Here is an 18,373-nt window from a genome sequence, read left to right as displayed (position 1 = left end):
TTTTGTTCTTTGTGACAAGGTAAAGAATAAAAAGTAGAAGATGCAAATTTTTTCAAGGTTAAAATGGTTGCATAGCTCCTTTAATGGCAACGTCTCCAGTGCTGCCGTTTGCTGGATTTCTTTGTGCACCTGCTGTTGCCCCATTGGCCCTGAAGAGGGCTCATAGAGCACAAATTGTGCTTCATTTCCGAGCAAAGCTTTGCCACAGCTTTCCCAGCACAGACAGACTGCTCTGTGCGTGCATACGATACGGATCTGCCAAAGTTTGGCCAAGCCTTGCCCGAATCGAAGCACACTTGGGCAACATCGAGCACAGCAGGGCGGTGGTCGTTTCCTCCTCCCTCTTGGGTCCTGTGCGGAGGCCTTCCCTCCCCGGGAGACTTCTCACTACAACTAGTCGCCAGAGAAACTTTTTCCTTTTGCTGCTCTAACATGGTTTGCAAAGAGACTGTTTTGTCATTCCAACATTTGGTGCTGCCCATCACTTGAGTGGAGCAAAAAAGCAGCGAGCAAGTTGATCCCAGGGCCTTTTCCCATTGTGCTCGGTGCATTGAGGTACAACCAATCTTGGCGCCCAGGGTGATGGCATTTGAGTAGTGAGAAAAAGTTGTTTGTGCCCTAGCAATGTGTATTTGGTGTCAAAGAAGTGGAGAAGGTGAGTGTCTGATCGCTTCCCCCCCAGATCATCCGCACGGAGCACGGCGACATTCAGGTGGTCCAGGCGACGGCCGAGCAGCTGGCGCAGATGGAAGGGGATCCACGGATCCACATCCTGGCCAGTGCACAAGTGCTGAGCACAGATGAGCAGGAAGCAGACGACGACCTGCAGCCCTGACGTCCCCTCAAGTGTGCGGCACGGAGCGACAGCTGGGTGGGAAGGGCTGCAAAGCCTTTCGAGGCACTGGTGAGACCTGTTGGGTCCAGGTGGCTTCTGGCCAAGTGCTGCAGACTGGCTCAGTGTGTTGGACTGGAAATTGTGCTACAACTGAAAATACTCTCAAAGGTGGTACAAACATTGAGGCAATATTGTTTTTCTCTCATCAAATTGACTGCAGGGATCATCTCGCATGTGGGCCACGAGTCACTCAGAAGAGCTTCGACACTCTTTTCTCTCGTTATCCGACCCTCCTTCGAGTCGGAATTTGTTTGACGTGTGTGTGCTGCCATTTTGTTGCTTGGAGCTGCACAGGAGATACGACTGTGAGCAAGTAGAACAGAAAGACTATGAAGCATTGGTTACTCTGGCCAAGGTTATCTCCTGGCCTGACCACATTTGCGAGTGAGGTAAACTCGCCCTGCGTGCTGAAATTAAGGTAGTGGGAGGCTGCCACCATTGGATTACTTTTCGGAGTCTCCCAGAGTGGGAGCTCTGCCGACTTTACGAAGAGAGATCCCTCGTGATCTCTAGCAAAGGATGGGCACATGAGGTCCAGGCATTGCAAGAAGTCAACACTGGTTTAATTTCTGGTAAACAAGCTGGCCAACATTAACACTTGCACGCAAACGTACAACATGCAGCTTAGGAAGGATTACCGCTCCCCCGCCTTAGTTTCCACAGGGAACACTTGGTGTCTGAGATCAGGTGAGCAGGTCGTATGACTCAAGTCCCTGGATGGACCAAATTATCACTCAATTGCATTGTTTGGCATTCCACATGTAATAAAACTGATTGTGCATCCATCTGTACATGCAACAATGCTAGTAAGGCAACCCTAGGCTCCATCAGCATCTTTCAATACACTCATTTTCAGCATCCCTTGACGCGAGCCCTGCAACTTCTTTATGAACACAGGAGAGCTTTTTTTTCTTTTCAAAACACCAGTTTGGCAGTCACGCAGCATGCTTGAGACTCCATGTAACACAACAAACAACCATACAAATTGTTTTTATGAAGGGGGCTTACACAATAGCTACGAATCCTCTACAAAATGCAGCAGGGTACTTAAGAGATGGGGTGGTAAAAGGCAACATTTCCATGACCAGCATGGTTTCCTGTGGCAAGAGTTTTTTGAGCTTGTGTTTGCTCCCGAGGGTGCTCTTTTTGTCCCCCCACTGGCTGAAGCAGTTTGGGATCAGAATTCGGAATTGCTCAGCATTTAGTGGGGGCTTGTGAGATCGTTGACGACTCGTCCGTTGCAGTTGTGTCCTTCGGATGACTTAGATTTGGCAGACACATTCTGCGCGCATTTCTGTCTGGCCGCGATTGCGGGGTACCTGCAGCTCGCTTTGGGGAGATCATACCCAGATTTGTCAGCCTGCTTTTGTACACCGCCTGTGAACAAAGGTGGAGGGAGATTCCTTGGCCACCAGTGTCTAAAAAGCATTATTGGGCAAAAATAGAGATACAAACGTTCCTCAAAGTAAGCAATTCTGCCTCCATCTGTAAAAGCAGGCTCGCTGGCACATCAGTTTGAAAGATGAGTGGAGAGCCTGGTAATGCGGGCAGCTCGGAAGTGGCTACAGAATCTAGAGTCTTTGGAAAAGGCGGAGAGAGTCACGTGGTGGCTGTCCGCTGGGGCATGGGAAGGCCCGCGTGGGTGGTGACCTGGTCGGGGGCCGACCAGCGGCGCTTGCGCGCTCCCCCCGACTGGGCTCCAATGCTCAGGGGGTTCATGGGGTCCGTCTTGGGCGCAGATCGGGCGCCCCTGGCATCGCCCCGAGACGGGGGGGCGTCGAGAGACTTGGCGGCCCGGTGCGTGAGCGAGATGCACACGTCGCCCACCGAGAGGCGTTGGCACTGGAGGCGGTAGCGCTGCAGCGATCGCTCGGGGTTGCACGAGGACCAGCCCCGGTTGAAGACGAAGAAGGGGTGCTCGACGGGCGCCTCGACCGTGACCTGCAAGAGGCCCGGAGGTCGGCTGCGCCCGTTCCTCGGCTGAAGCCTCCTCACCTGAACTTGGTTCTGGCCCACGGAGAAGCTGAGCGTGGCCACCGAGTCGCCCGTGGCCATCTGGAGCACCCGGCTCGAGTCGATGCGCAGGTCCCTGCTCACGTTGGCACTGGTCACAAAGTCCTCGGTGTGCAGGTCCTCCACCTTCTTGAGCAGGCCCGTGCCCAGCTGGATGATGGAGCCCTTGAGGAAATAGGCCGGGTAGTGGAGGCGGGACGCCCCCCCCGGTGGGTGCATCGAAGACACGGCCAGCCGGGGCCCCTCGGCCAGCGGAATGGGCGGGGCCGACAGCGGGGCAGCGGCCAGCAGCGCGGCCGGCGGCTCCACGATGCGGATGCTGGGCGGCGGGTGCAGGATGCGGTGCTTGAGACTGCCGCCCCGATAGTAGGGGGGGCTGGTGGGCCGCTCAGCCGGGAAGGGCAGGCCCTCGGGGAAGGGACGGTAGGGCACCGTGTAGCGGGGGTAGCGCTGGTAGGCCGGCGGCGGATACAGGGGCTCTCGGGGTCGGAACCAGGGCAGGGGCTCGGCCCCCTCGACGGGCAGGCTCATCGGCCACTCGTAGCGGCCTTCGGAAGCACTGCGCACCTTGCGTACCTCCTCACCCGGCTCGCCCTTGCTGCACAGCACCTGGGGGCCCAGGTAGTCCGACGCCCGCAGAGACAGCATGCTGGGCACACAGTGCCCTGCATGGCCACCAGGCAGCCATCAGAAAAGCTACATTTTGGAATCCCAAAAACCTTTTTTTTCCATGATGCACACTCAAAATAATCGACTATAGCAGGCGTAAAAGGCTCCTCCGTCTCAGAGAAATTGCACTGCATCAACCAGACAAATGCGCACCCATCTCTGCACAAGTTCCTTCTACAATTCCCCACCCTCCAGAATCGGGGCTTTTGTTCATGTTGGTAGATTTGCAAGATTGTCATTTAGCTGGTTTTTGATCCGTCAACAAGCGCACCTCAAAGTACTCTACTGGCCAACTGATTTAGTGTTTCCAACATATCCATCGTAGATGTCAAATCAAAGGTGTCATTTTTGGGTAAAAGTGCATTTAGCTCGTCCAAATGTTACTTGTGTCTGGAGCTTTCCAAGTACCGTCAGTCAGATTTGCCGTATTCCTTCATGCCAGCTGCTGACTTGATCTGTAGAGTCTAAAGCAAGCTGTAATTGGACACCACTTGCCAATGGAAGCAGTAGCCGCTTTACAATTACTGCCCAAAATGAACACTTCCCTGCACTTATTAGCGCTTCCGTAGATGGCAGTGATGCAATAGCATTGGTGCCAGACAAATGTTTACCATGTTACATTTCACTAAAATGTGAGGAACTTGAGTCAACGTTGCACCAAATTTTAATTTCGCTTTCTCAGTTTTGAAACTAACTGTCCAGGCTCCACTACACTGTCGAATTGTTGCAGTAGGATTGTGCAAAGTTTTGAGATTGGGCTTTGAATAGTGCGATTTCATCTTAGTATCACACGCCGACAATACTCTGGACGTCTGCAGTATTTCTTGGGGCGAGTTCTTCTCACTGCGCACTAGTCCACTGCAGAAAAGCGACGACCGTGGAGCAGACTTGACAACTCGGCATCTCTCGCTCCGCTGCAGAGCAGTCTGCATGCTTAGTGGAAAAACACTCCCACAGTGGGATGGTGCATGCATCGGGTATTGAAAGACTTAACTTACCCTAAATAAAACAGCAGCTTGTGTGTATGATATATATTGCGATATTCCCACCAGTTGTGTGCATCGCCAATAACAATTTTTTTTTTTAATAGGAGGTTTAAGACAATTACATTTCTAAATAAGTGTGATGAGGTGAAACTGGTCAAACAATCATTTAGCTCGTCTCCATTGTATGAGGGCAGAGTCGATAAAGTTTAAATTCAAATGCCACTAACTTTAGCAATGTTCTCTTTTATCGGGAGGGAAGCCTGGCCAGAACAGATTGCCCACTGCTGCGAGACAGGACCGGATGGTGCCACAATGGCGGGCATTCTCGGATAATCCAGCTACACTTTGAGGGGGAACGGTGACATTTGCTCGTGTGCCTCATAATTGGTGCTCCAACAGGCAATTTCCAACTTAAAAGTCAAAAAAAAAAAAAAAATTGTTGCAGTTTTAAATTTGGTCCTTAACATTTCATGTACCCCAATAGAAATATTTATGGACTTGTTTCTACTAGAAGGTGGGCAATGGCATGAAAATACAGAGGGAATTGAACGTATCGATCAGCCCACCTTTGACCTTAAAAAGGGCTGGTGATCCGAGCGACCCAGGAGCAGGCGAGGGGCTCCTGCCACCCCCCCCTTCCCCCTTCCCTTTTCCCCCCCCCCCCCCCCCCCCCCAAAAACCTTTTACGCGTAAAAACCACACCAAGCAGTGGACATAACTTGGTTTTGGAGGCACTTGTTGACGGCCTCTTGGCAAAAATTCTGAGCTGGCACAGCCGAGCGGCAAGAAGGCATGTCGTCATGGAGCCTAGTTCCACACAATTCTGTCCATGTTCCCTCCAAAGCATGTGCCTCCAAAACAAGGTTGGGGAATGGAACTCTCCTCTCAAAAAGGGAAAGTCCGGCAGTTTGATACTGCCCATGTTACCCATGTTACGGATTGCAAAAAAAAAGGCGTGGGATGGTTAAGAAAAAACACGCCTTTTGTGTAACGCTCATCAAATTATGAGGCACAGAAGAAAACCAGCCTTCTGCATCAAGTCCTTATTTCTAACTTTCTTTGTTCGCGTTCCACCCATTGAAAAGCATGTGGGAAGCACCTCAGCACACGCCTCGTATCGCTGCGCCACTTCCGCAGCAAAAAGGCCGCTGCTTTCATCGCCGTCACCATGGCAATGAATGCCGAATTATCTATCAGGCAGCACTTAAGAACGTGTTAACCCAACCCCCCCCACGTGCATTCGTGGCGAGAGTCTGTGGCTGCTCATTACAGAACTATTAACACTTTGGCTAGCAGACGGCGTTTTGGAATTGGTGTTCGTTGTAATGGTGACTGCTATGAAAGCAGACTGTCTTTATGCTGCGAAAGAACACTGCGATACCAGGTGCGTGCTGAGGCCCTTCCTGCATGCTTTTCAGTGGGCAGAATTCAAACAAAGAGTTTGTTCGCATTCTGCAGGGCCTCATAATTTGAAAAACCTCACACGAAAAGCAATTTTTATACCGGAGTTTTCAGTTTTTTTTTTTTTTTTTTACAACATGGGTCGGAAGTATCAATGTGCCGTAATCTTTCCCTAGCCTCAGCCAGCAGAGCAGAATTTGAGTCTCTGCCAAGGAGGATTGCTGGCCAAAGTAAACTGGGGACGGTCTAGCCACAGTGGTACCAAGTACAGTCTTGTCTCGTTAGTCTGGACACCTTGGCTCCCCAGAAAAGTCCATGGAACTCAAAGACACTAGGAAAAAGAAGCAAATTGAAGTTACGGCATGTGATTGACCAAGTAATTATTGGAGGAGAGGTGCACAACGATTGAAAACTAGGTAAAATGAAACTAATATATAAAGGCAAAGGAAACAAAGACAGCATTAAGTCGTATCGCCGAATAATGGTAACTTCAGTTCTATACAGATTAGCTATGCAGATAGTAAAGCATAGAATGAAGCAATGGACAGAAGATATGCAAATACTGGGCGAGCTCCAAAATGGATTCCGAAGAGAGAGAAGACTGGAAGATAATCTATTCGTCACCACTCAATGTATAGAAATGGCAATGAAGAACCAATCTCCTCAATGGTTAGCTTATTTGGACATCAAGGGAGCATACAATAATGTGAGCCAGGAAAAACCCTGGGGTCAGCTGAAGGAGTATAATTTAGATACACATTTGGCTAGGTTTCTTCAGCAGGTGTCCACAAGGTAGTCATAACATGGGAAGTAGAAACGACACATCCTGCAACAATAAAAAAGAGGACTCCGGCAGGGCTGTTGCTCTTCATGATATATCTTGGTGAAATGGAAAAGAAATGAGAGCAGTGCAACTTGGGTTTCGATGCGAGTTATATGGAAGGAGGGAGAAATGTAGTACAGGTAATACCAGGACTGATGTATGCGGAAGACATAGCACTCGTGGCAGGTAACCAGGACACATTACAGGAACTAGCTGGAATATGTGGAGAGGAAGGGGACACCTTGGGCATGAGTTTTAGTAGTGACAAGTCTGGAGTAATGGTGTTTAACGACAAAAAGAGGGAACCCCTGAGGGTACAAGACATCGAAATAGACCAAGTAGGAAAATACAAATATCTGGGAGTCTGGTTCAATGAGGGAAGGAAATATCTAGAGGAACATGAGGGGAATATAATTAGAAAAGGGCAAAGAAATTCATATGGAACTATAATAGATATGAAGTGGTCAGAGGTATATGGAAAGAAGTGATGGTACCTGAACTGACTCTTGGCAATGCAGTACTGTGCATGAAACCAGAGGTTCAATCAGGATTAGAAATTGACAAAGAAGCGCAGGCAGGTTGGCACTGGGAGCACATTGAAAAACACCGAATGAGGGAGTACAGGGCGACATGGGATGGTCGTCTTTAGAAAGCAGGCAGGCAATTATTAAGTTGAAATTTGAACAAAGGTTGACCGAAATGGATGATACACGGTGGGCACGGAAGGTATTCAAGTTTTTATACATGAAAAGTTTGAACACAAAATGGACAAACCAAACCCGAAAGCTTACATTTAAATACCTACTCACTGGTGATGGGGTTGAGCAGACGACTACTGTGAAAAAGAAGGTGAAAGGGGCAGACAGGAAAATGTGGGAGGGGAGAATGCAGGAGAAATCAGCTTTAATAGTGTACAGGTCACGAAAGCAGGAGATAAGAAAGGAAAAACTGTTTGACAATTCACTGGGAAGTTCTTTGCTGTTCAAGGTGAGAACCGGAGTTTTGAGGACGAGGACGTATAGGGCTAAATTTCAAGACAGAACACATTACGTGCCGCCTGCCATAATGATGGCGAGACACTAGAGCACTTGGTTTTGAAGCGCACGGGGCTTCGCCCTGCCCTGCCTGAAGGGTTAACGGATTTGGCCGGGGCCCTGGGTTTTACTGGCGGCAAGAGAAAAGGATAACAGTGGCAAAGATGCGATTAGAAGATTGGTGGAAATTATCTAGGGAAAACTAACTAGCACAGGTGGGGACAGAGAAGATTGGGACTCCTTCCTGCATGGCTCTGGCGCACTCTCAACCCTGTCTCCCAGTGGGTCCAGTGCTGGGGTAGCGCCGTTTGACCAGAGGAAAATTGGCGACGCCCTCGCCGGGGGGGGGAAGAAGCAGGGGGGGGGGGGGATGTTGTTTTTTTTCCCCGAAGGTCATCCTGGTGATATCCCACACTGCCTGGTGATAGTTAAGGGGAGACAATTGGTCTTAGAAGGGCGGGAGGAATCATTTATTTAAAGTTTTTGTCTTTTTAGACTTAGGCTAGGTGGGCTACTGCCCGTTACAAAGGGTATAGCTAGTAACATCCATCCATCCATCCATAATGAATAAAAAGCAGCCCTAAGAAACTTGTGAAAGTTTCTTAGGGCTAGTGTGTGCATAAACGCTTTGTAGTCCAAGTTCTTACCTAAAACTAAGACACCCTAGCTCGAAGGTCCAGGAAATCAATGGCTTGCGCTTAATGCGGTCTTTGGCCACTTGTGCTTCATGCCTGATATTGTCCTCCCACCTTTACTCTTGCGAATGTTCTTCAGATTTGTCCTCCGCAGCCATAAAACACGTAGGAAGGACCTATTTGGATGGAAAGCCCTCCCCAAAAATTGTACCACTGTTCAGAGCCCAGGTCTTATCTCAGGAAGGTGAACAGACAATAGTCAAGCTCTGTTACCCAAAAGGTTTCTTTTTCTTTAGAAGTTTAGAAGCTGGTGTTCATAATGAGACAAAAATGCATTTACCCAGTTGGCTCCCCAACTGGTCGTCCATAGCCTAGGCTGTGGGCTTCTCTATATTAAAGGGGCGGTGCAATGATTTACGGACTTTGGCCAATTAATTATGGAAATTAATCTGTCACCTATGGAACAAGGAACTGAAAAGCATATTTTCTTCCAAACGCTAATTTTTATTAAAAAAAAAAAAAAAACCAAGGTCAAAGTGCTTTTCAACTCTCCACTGCGCCTTTTGAGTGATGTACTCTGGGGGGAATGCGTGGTTTCCCCTTAGGTTCTCTCTTCAGAGACCCCAGCCGCTGTCTCCGCGATTTTTGACTTTTTTAAAGGATTAGCATCGTCGAGGGTCGCGGCAAGCAATCGACACAAAAGACGGTTCGCCACGGGGCTGACGGCCAGTGAAGCAGCGGAAGGGGACAGGTTTTTGTTGACTTCCGCATATCTCCCAGAGACGCTGTCACATAGTTCCCGTAACCGCCACACACGGCTGCATGCAGATCGGCAAATAAATTAGTCTTATTTGTGATCAAGTAGCGGAATGGCAGGTTTACGGGACAGGGTAACGCATTTTTGGTCACTCGTGCTTGGACAAACGATATAAAAAATACAAACTGACAATTCTTTAAACATTAAAATCAATGCACTCCCCCTTTAATGAGCAAGGTTGGTCCCTACCTATGTAGTGAGGCATCCATATTAATGAGGCACGACTAGTCTCGGCTAAGCTCGCTTCTGGAGACGGGTGCATCTGTCTGATCCGATGCCCACGCACTCTGGAGCCTAGTTTGAGCACCCATCAATATGAACGTTGCAGTAGCCCCGTTTTGGCCTCACAAAAATCGGCGTTATCTGCAAATTTGTGCATGCTCAAATAGAGAGAGAGAAAAAAGCAGCTCGGGGGAAGCTGGTCATAAAAGTGGAGTGCACGCAGTTCAGTCAAGGACCACGAGACGATGGTGGTTGGAAGTGGCCAAATGAGTTTCTTCCCAAGGCTGCACCGACACGGCTGTTGTCGGGGCCACTCGAGACCGGGCGTGAATCAGTGGCTCTGCCCCACCGCTGGCAAGATAAGCCAATTGGATAAGCCTGCAAGCCCCGTGCATAGCCCCCGAGCAAAACGGCACTTTGACCGCTCACATTGGCCTTTGTCAGTGAGAGGCGATTATTCGCATTGTATTCACACTGCTACTCTACTTCCCCAACAAAGTGTGAAACAAAAGCTACCTCGTGTTTCTAGTCAGAATTTTTTTGGGCGTCTATCGATTGGTGTTTCCAGGCAGACAAGTCCTATGAGGGTCGTGATCAAAGCAAACATGTTTTGCCATGCAGAGTGTGATAAACGCTGGCACATCTGTTCTAATGGGCTGCCATTTCGGGAAAGCAATGTGTCGGAAAAATTTCCTCACTAATGCATATCTCGGCAACTAATCTTGCCACATTGCACACCCTGGCCAACTGGCTGATTTTGCTTGTTCCATGCAATGTAAAAGAGAAATGCTGCAAATTGAAATCCCTTTGGATGAGTTGGCATGTGTACTGCACTGGCCACATTTCAAGGGAGAAAACCGAGGGCAAACCCTCTTGTCAGCTGCCGGGGTGCTCTTGCAAAAGCAAAGCTGAAAGCAGCATGCTTCCACAGTGCTTCACCATTTTGGAGACACACGGATGCTGACCCAGCTTTCGACTTTCTCCAGTTAAATGTGTTTTCACATCAATTATGTTTTCCGATTGAACTCTTTGCCTCTTGAGGGACTTGATGCATGTAGCTCGTTTGTTGAAAAGCAAGTCTGGGACAGATTTCGCAACACACAACTTGAGAATGCATCAGTGAGGATGCCCCACAGGCCAAAATTTCTAGGCCCAGTTGGGACAAAAGCTGCCACCAAATGTTCCACTGTCGATAAGGGGGCATTTTTGTTTGGCTACTCCACTCCAAGTGAGCCAAATTTGCAAATTTCATAAACCGACTGCAATTACTCTATGCAAGCACTAACAATACAACTTGCAAATATTGTAAATGACGCAATTTTTACGAAAACCGAATTCTTGAGAATTTTGCAACTACCGTAAAATACCGGGCAAGCGCCCACTCAAAATATGAAGATAATCGCGAAAACTGGGAAATGAGCTCTTGTTAGGTCATTAATTTTACCTATATATCTACAATGCATATTTTTTCAGATGTTGCAAAGTTTTGGGGCGGGCACTTAGTAGGGAATGGGCGGATGCTCGGTATTTTACGGTAATCTTTTAAAAAATACCGCAAATATATTACCTGAACGAAATTACGGTCAGTGCACAGGAGAGCTGGTGCAAGTTTAGCATGATGATTTTAACCCAAGACTGGGGCAGGAGGAGGAAGCTTTTTTACAGTGGAAGAGAAAGTAACAGACAGACGGCATCTCTAACTCGGCTGAGTTAGAGACGCTAATTTCCTCCTCCTGTCTCGGGTTAAAATCATCATGAGATTACCTTGTGGTGACGGATAGTTAAGTGAAAGTTTGTGCCTCCAAAATATTCCCAAAAGCCACACTCTAAAATGTCTGCAAAATACTGAGCCCTTGAAAATAGTCGCTAGCAGTAAGCTTTTTTCGTCAGTTTTCAAACTAAAGTGATGATTTTGCGAGTGAAAAAGTGTCAGACAACTCGGCGTACTACTTTGTGGTGCATCTACTTAATGGCACTGCTCTAGGTGCTGAATTTTGACGAGGGTATTTGAGTCAATTTGAGAAAATACAAAGTTGTCTTATTTTGGAGAGCTGCAGATCAGGAAGTTTGAGCAGTTGATTGAGTGTACAGAGCCCGAGACACTTGGATTAATGAGAAACGCTGTTAGTGTGATGAAGTGTCGCACCAATCTATGGGTGGCTCATTCAGAGGGGGTTGGAAATTCTGACACACTTGATTGTTGCCAGAGTCCCAGCAGTGCTGGCTAGATTGGCCCCCTGATGACGCCGCGGACTAAGCTCTCCCATTGCGTTGGAAACTTTGATGACCAGTATTGCAGGGTATTTGAAATGAAGGTATTTGGAAGAAAATGCACAGCGGTTGACAGTTTAATTTCAGAAAGGATGGATCAACAGAGATGGCGCTACTATGGTAAAAAATAATACAAATTTGTGCATTTATTGATTTTGCACCGGCCACAATATCTACTTTGGAGTTCTGCTGCATTTGTGAGTGGCCTCCGGCATCGTACTTGAGATGTTTGTATCAATCAAAGCAGCTCGATTGAAAAAAATATTTATGAAATGCCAAACAAAATGTATCGTGCACAGATAACACTGGTATTGCTGGGTACATGGACCAGGGCATCAATGAGAAGATCCATCAGCCTCCTTTCAGTTGCTGTTAAGCATGCTCTACCATACCAGTCGTGCACTGCAGAGCAATTTCGGGCAATGTGGACAAGTGAAAAGGGGGGGGGGGGGGGCATTATTATTGACAACTTTGTACAAGAGTGCCGTTTCTTTCTCAACCTACTTGTCCTCCAAAAGCAAAGAGCAGGGTGTATGCAGTGTTATGGGGGAGTACTTTGGGGAAACCTTTAAGAAACTAACAATAGCGAGGTGACCGCTTTTCAGCGGATTAGCTGTTCCCCTTCATACCAACAAGTACCTGGGAAAAGTATGCATTTGATACCAAGGTGCCTTACATTTGTCTACCACTATCATCAGGTCTATGAACTGATTCTCAGTTATTTCTACTCTTATCTTTTTTTACACTACTGTAGATACAGAATGCATGGCTCCAAATATTTCTGGAGGGGGGTGCCTCCAGCCAGCCATAAATGTGTGCAAATCAAGGATAACTGGAGTGCAAACAGCCCAATGTTAAAATGTGCCGAATCCAAGCGCTCGACTAAAAGAAAGACGCGGGACTGTGCGTCCCGTGGCCCAACGTCTTTGCGCAGTGTTGGGGAATGCCACTGACAGTGCTGTCCAACATCACGTGAACACTGCTCCGTGTTGGCTTTGTCACAGTTCCATCGAAGCAAACAATTTACCAATGACTTGACACAAGCAAAACTTGGACGCTTCCCACCTCGTGCTGGTTCTTTTTCACCCACCAAACCAGTTCTTGTAAGAAGCCTCCGTCCCAGAACCCGAGCCGACCGACGCCTTAGGAGAAGTTTTTGTAGGGTCGGCCTTGCCTCTAGAACCGTTCGGAGAGCTTCTACATTGAGTAGTAGTTATGCCGCTAGCAAAATAAGAGCAGTTGTGAGGGACAAAAGCTTGACTTCTGCAATGTCCAAGCTCCACCGTCAATGCTGCAAGCACACTCTCAAGCTCCACTTAAACGGCTTTTAGAGCATCTCGGTCCATGTCTACATCCCACAAAGCGTTACGGCTGCTGCCATGGCCTACTCCACCAAGTTTTTCAGCTACCCAAACTCTCAATACCTGGGCATTACTCTTCCCGCCATTTAGTATCTCTAAATGCAGAAGAGCTACTAAGAAGACGGCAAATGCAGGCGATGCCGAAACCGACATCCAAACTTTCCAGTGGCATGACATATTTTGTGCTTCCAGGCAAGTACTCAAATGAGCTCCCAGAGCATTAAATTTCGCATTATTAAATGTGTTGCAATCACTTGGGAACAAGTTCTAACAGCTAAACAGTGAAGCTGTGTCTGCCGGTGGCACCCCATTTGCAGAGTTGCCAGCAGAGACTTTCAGTTGAAAAAAAAAAAAAACAAAAAAAAAAACGATGAGGTCCAAAATTGAAAATTCAGTCACTGCAGAAAGATCATTTTAAAATGAAATTTGAGCTATACCGGAGTGTTGAACCAATCTGGAGACAAAAGTACCCCCTAAGCACATGCAATTGCCAGCTTGTTGATTGCTGCGCCTGTAGACAAGCTTGCGCTTGTGTGTACTACATCGGACAAGTTGTGTGACGTGGGATGAAAGCCAGAGAGCCCTGTGCAAGATTGCACAAGGAAGAAAGCAGCTTCTTAAGCCTCCCACAGGGCTACACACAACCTAGGCTAAGAATGGAGTACATGCTCATTGCCTTCTATGGTGCTTGGGAGCCCTGTTTGCAGCACAACTAGGCCACAAGGCTGCACGCATGACAGCTTTAGACCATAGAGTTATTATAACATACTCTAGAGGTTCAACTAGTGCCTATGTGACTTCCGGGAAGCAAACTGAAGCAGACGGCAACCATTTTGCGGTGCTCCTGTGCATTCATATGGGAAAACGCGCATGCATTTTGTATCTTCGCCGGAAAATAACGTGGAACACTCTTATTATTGGGGTCGTAACGAATAGTATGTACCTTTATTAACATTGTAAAAGTGCAATTGCTTTAGTAAGCACATTTTTCTTCATTAGTGAACAACATTTAACTGCGCTATATTTCAGGCCCAAACCTCTGTTCCACAACAGGTGTAAAAACAAGCGACGATTCTAAGCAAAATAACGATTGAAAAAAAAATATATATATTTGCGGCGGGCACAAACTGCCGGTAGAGTGTGGTCAAGGCTCGTCAGTATTCCGGTCATGCTTATATGTTGCTCATATGCCGGTCTTGTCACTATATGAAAATGACCCCGTCTTGCATCTTTACGAGCGGTTAAAAACATTCAAAACGTAAAGAATAAAGCATGTGGGCTCTGAAATGTCTCTTTGTTATTTTCTCTGCAAAGCAGACTTTATCGGGCACTCATTCTCAACGATTTCGAACGTGTGGGTGACGTTTTAAACATAGAACAACCACATTCGCGCAGAGCAGAAAGTAGTACTTATTGAAAACCTGATTATATTACGTGGCCTTCAATTTATTTTGATCGTACAAGCACAGGGAGTTACTGACCCAGTGTTACTGCGTAGTTCTTGCCGTCTTCCTTGTCTTTTGTCCGTTTGGCACGTATATCCCCCATACTGAAAAGCGCCGATGCCGTGTTCGCACTAACAGTTGTCCGACAGTGCACATAAATACAGGTATATGAAGTCGTTTTAGCACAGTTTTAATGCAATTAATTTGAAAAGAAAACGTCCTAACTGACCAATTATTTTGTCTGCCTGACTGAGAAATGTTCCAAGCTACCTAATACGTATGAATTATTCAGGATCACCGATCTCTATTATAGGGGGCTGGACGGCGCATTCAGCAACCAGGTATGAAGCCACCGTAAGTAAGCGGCTTGTCCCGGAAGTGAGCACTTGGCAGACTTGGTAACCCTTTCCGAGTGCTGGATCGAAAAGTGTCGAGCGTGCTGGATTTTCGCTTGTCACTTTAAGAGAGCCTGCTTGTTGCGCAGCAAGAGCGCATGCAGACCCCAGAAGTATCATGGGAAGCCATTCAATGTAAACATTTTGAGATTCTAGTTGATCAAGTGTGCATATGTCCTAAGTTCAAATGCCTCATTTTCGGGATTTAATTCGGAGCATGATTATTAAAACCCACTCAAAGGAAAGTATGGACCAAAACATCGACTAAATGCACTAGGAAGCCTAGCAGACGCCACACTTCCGGGACAAGCATCAAACTCCGGTGGCTTATCTTGCACCCTGCTCTGAGAGCGGCTATGCGCCACCCGGCCCCCTATAATAGAGATTGGTGTTCGGGATATTTGCTCTTATAATTGAGCGCAGGGAAAAAATGCACTAACTTTTTCCCATAGAAAGGCATTACCGAAAGTCGGTTTTCGACTGGTTGCTGTCTGCTTGAATTTGCCGCAGCACACTAGTGCCAGTTGAGCCTCTAGCGTACATTATAATAACTCTGCCACGTATCAGCACAACTTGTTGCCGAGACAACGGCATCCCCACCATATGCTCGGACATACTTCAAAAAACAATAAACAGACAACTTTTTTTTTTCGCGACTTTATATAGTCTACATTTACTTAGCATTCAAATGTAGCTGCACTGCAGTGCAAACATGCTTTCTCGTTTGTTTTATTGTATCGCATGTAGAGCTCAAACTTACCAGAACACGGGGGAATGCATCATTGCAGGGGGACCACAGGTGTCCTTTCAGACATGTATCAATATTGTTCAGCTCGAGAGCGAAATCGCTTTTGAGCACTCGGAACCTACAGCTACAATGCTACAGCTGAGATGAACATCACGACAATTCCCAAGACAACTTTGCAAGCCAATTGAAAGTGTCGCTGATGCAGGAAGGGTTTAATTAGTACCCATGGTGTACAAGTTTTATGCAGGAATAAATTAACTTTCCAGATGGAGGTGAATCTACTATAATCAAATGGTACTCTTAAAACTGTTTCATGTCACCGCACAAATCGGTGGTACTTTAGCGGGGATTCTTCTTTAGTTGACGTAGCAGCAGACGACAACAGGCTCCCTCGGCGCTGCGATACATCGGTCCTGAGGAGTTTGCCAAGTTTGCGTTCCTCTCCGTAACGCTTCGTTTCGACTCGCGCGGGTCTCTCCCACGCAAAACTTGTAGTCTGGAGCTTTCCGAGCTCACCGACAGCGCAAGTGTCGAGTTATGCGAGGTCCAAGCACGGCAACGGACCTCCCCGACGGCAAGCACGGCAGGCACCGGCCGCTCTGTGCGTCGCAAAACAATGCCCAGCTGGCGTCCCGTTGCTCGGCGCAAGGTCACGCGAAGACGATGTGTGCGGCAAGAAGGGAAAGACGCGCACGACGTCCGAAAAAGCAAAGCTTCGGTTTCGTGCTCATCCCGGTCCAGGAAGGCATGCGAGGCAGCGGACCAAGCGCCGACGACCACAGCAGACGACTGGCTGTGTACAAAAGGGCGACCAAAGGCGGCACCGGGAGATGCGCGCGTCGCTTTGATTCGCCAATTCAGAGGCCGGATTCCATGACGGTGGGACACAAAGCCACGGACTGCGCTTTCCGACGGATCCCTTTCCGAGCCACGTTATTTTAGGTCGGGAAACTGACGTCAGAGCAAACGCGTTTTTGAAACGATGCCAAGTGGTTTCGAAGCCAGATGGACACATCTGGGCGAAATCCACGACATGTTTGCTCGGCCGCGCCTTTCGATTGCTTCTACTCACCTCGTTGTCCCGGAGCCGTCCAAGGGACAACTGTGGCATCCAAAAGGCAGTCTCAGCAGCTCGCCAACAACCGTCGCCTGTCGGTTCACCGGTGAGGCACGACGGCGAGCGCCGCCAGCATCGCAGCCTTCCGAGCCAGCCAAGCAGTCGCGATCAAGTGGAGCAGCGCGCCTGCCGGCCCTGCCGGTGTCGGAACCTCGGGGTAGCAGACGACGACAAAGCGGCGGAGGGGTGGCGGAGGTCGGTCGGTTGGTCGTCTGCTCTCCGCCCTCTCCCACCCGGAGCAGACGATGAGAAGCGCGGAAGCGCCCGCACAACCAAAGGCACAACACGGCACGCAACCCTTCTCTCCAACTGCCCCGGGATGTTGTTGCTTGGTTGGGCGAGAGAAAGTAGTGCGCGCCCACGTGCCACTCCGCCGCGGCGGCTCCTTCTTTCGGTCCCAAGGTCACGGGGCGAGGACGACGCGGGGAAGGAGGCGAACTTGCCGACTTGCCTTCACTTGCTCCAGACAGCACGCGGCGCACTACTGTAGCGTTGCGCCAGCTCACGTCAAAGCAGAAAGGACGCGTTGTCCCGGGAATTTCCCTTTCCTGCCGCGGAGAGGGCGGCCGAGCCAACAACAGCCGCCGCAAAACAGCGCGCATTCGCAGTGCATCGTCCCCCGCAGCCGGGCAGGCTCGCTTGGGCTGGGGCGGGCCACCTTGGCTTCCCTCCGCTAGGTGCTGTGCGTGCTGCCCGTGCTGCTGCGCGTTGTGCACCGTTGGCCGTAAAATGGTAGCAGGTCGTGCTAGCCGGCGGACTACGCTCCCCGTTGCCTGTGCTGGTGCTCGGGCGAAACGGGCGCCGTTCGTTGACACTTGGGTTGCTCGCTCTCTCTTTTTTCCTCTCCTCGTCGCCTTTGTGTCACTACGTGAACAGATGCCCGCTTTTTACTCTTCTCTCGCACTTTTTTTTCTCCCTTCTCGGGGAGCTAGGAGAGCCTACCTCAGTAAAAACAAATTGGGGAGTTTTTGTAGACCGTTTTTCCACCTCCGCTGCGCTCTCCGGAAAGAAGACGTCACTACTGCGCATACACGGCGCTAGCCTTGCCTGGAAAGTCCCGGATCTCGTAGCGGGTTGCGGGGCAGTGGAAACGATCTACAACAACTTGTTGTTTATACCTTTATTTAAGACATAACTGTACAGAGATGTCTCAGGGGGCATGGCAAAAGGCATAAATGCCTAACCCGGGGGGGGGGGGGGGGGGGGGGGGGGGTTAGGCATTTATGCCTTGGTGGCGTCTACTGACGCACCTGGTAGGATGCGAGCAGACGACGCGCTGTGTGAAAGCACGGAGTGGCTATGTTTGTTCGAATCTGCACCGATTAAAAGCTGTTTATTTATTAAAGAAACATGTATCACGTTTTTGTGAGTGATCTTTCTAATTAATAATAGCGCCTCAAAGTTACTTTTTACATTAGAAAAACTTCAAAATGTTCCAAAAGAAGCCTCGAGCTTCGCATTACAGTTTGCGCGGCGTGCGTCAGGGCTATTCACAACCTCCCTGATTCTTTTTTTTTTTTTTTTCAAATCTGATGAGGGTT

General features: G+C 48.6%; 2 protein-coding genes across 5 annotated transcripts in view; one reads left to right on the top strand and one right to left on the bottom strand.

The window, feature by feature from the left end:
• The window catches only part of LOC8023960 (protein BANP), a 28,799-nt gene extending 26,479 nt beyond the window's left edge, over nt 1-2,320 (top strand). For all 4 annotated transcript variants that reach the window (XM_029977119.3, XM_029977118.4, XM_029977116.4 and 1 more), the window contains exon 10: nt 683-2,320. In XM_029977119.3, coding sequence (XP_029832979.2) covers nt 683-835 — 153 coding nt within the window. In that variant the 3' untranslated portion in view covers nt 836-2,320. The remainder of the gene's footprint in view (nt 1-682) is intronic.
• Nucleotides 1,437-17,812, bottom strand: LOC8023958 (ataxin-1). The gene is made up of 3 exons (XM_029977123.4): nt 16,788-17,812; nt 2,891-3,573; nt 1,437-2,836 (listed from the first exon to the last, which is right to left on the bottom strand). The coding sequence occupies exons 2-3, from the start codon at nt 3,554-3,556 to the stop codon at nt 2,495-2,497; spliced, it is 1,008 nt and encodes a 335-aa protein (XP_029832983.1). The 5' UTR covers nt 3,557-3,573; nt 16,788-17,812; the 3' UTR covers nt 1,437-2,494.
• Nucleotides 17,813-18,373: the final 561 nt, after the last annotated feature.

Source organism: Ixodes scapularis, unplaced genomic scaffold (genome assembly GCF_016920785.2).
Source record: "Ixodes scapularis isolate PalLabHiFi unplaced genomic scaffold, ASM1692078v2 PGA_scaffold9__187_contigs__length_104089568, whole genome shotgun sequence".
NCBI classification, from domain to species: domain Eukaryota; kingdom Metazoa; phylum Arthropoda; class Arachnida; order Ixodida; family Ixodidae; genus Ixodes; species Ixodes scapularis.
The sequence above is the reverse complement of the archived record's forward strand: the minus strand, read 5'-3'. Positions and strand labels throughout refer to the sequence as shown.

Excerpts from the sequence above, each read along its gene's own strand:
- LOC8023958 (XM_029977123.4), bottom strand. The coding sequence starts at position 3,556 with ATGCTGTCTCTGCGGGCGTCGGACTACCTGGGCCCCCAGGTGCTGTGC. Across the intron at positions 2,837-2,890 it reads TGGGCCAGAACCAAGTTCAG|GTCACGGTCGAGGCGCCCGT; the intron begins GTGAGGAGGCTT and ends GGCCTCTTGCAG.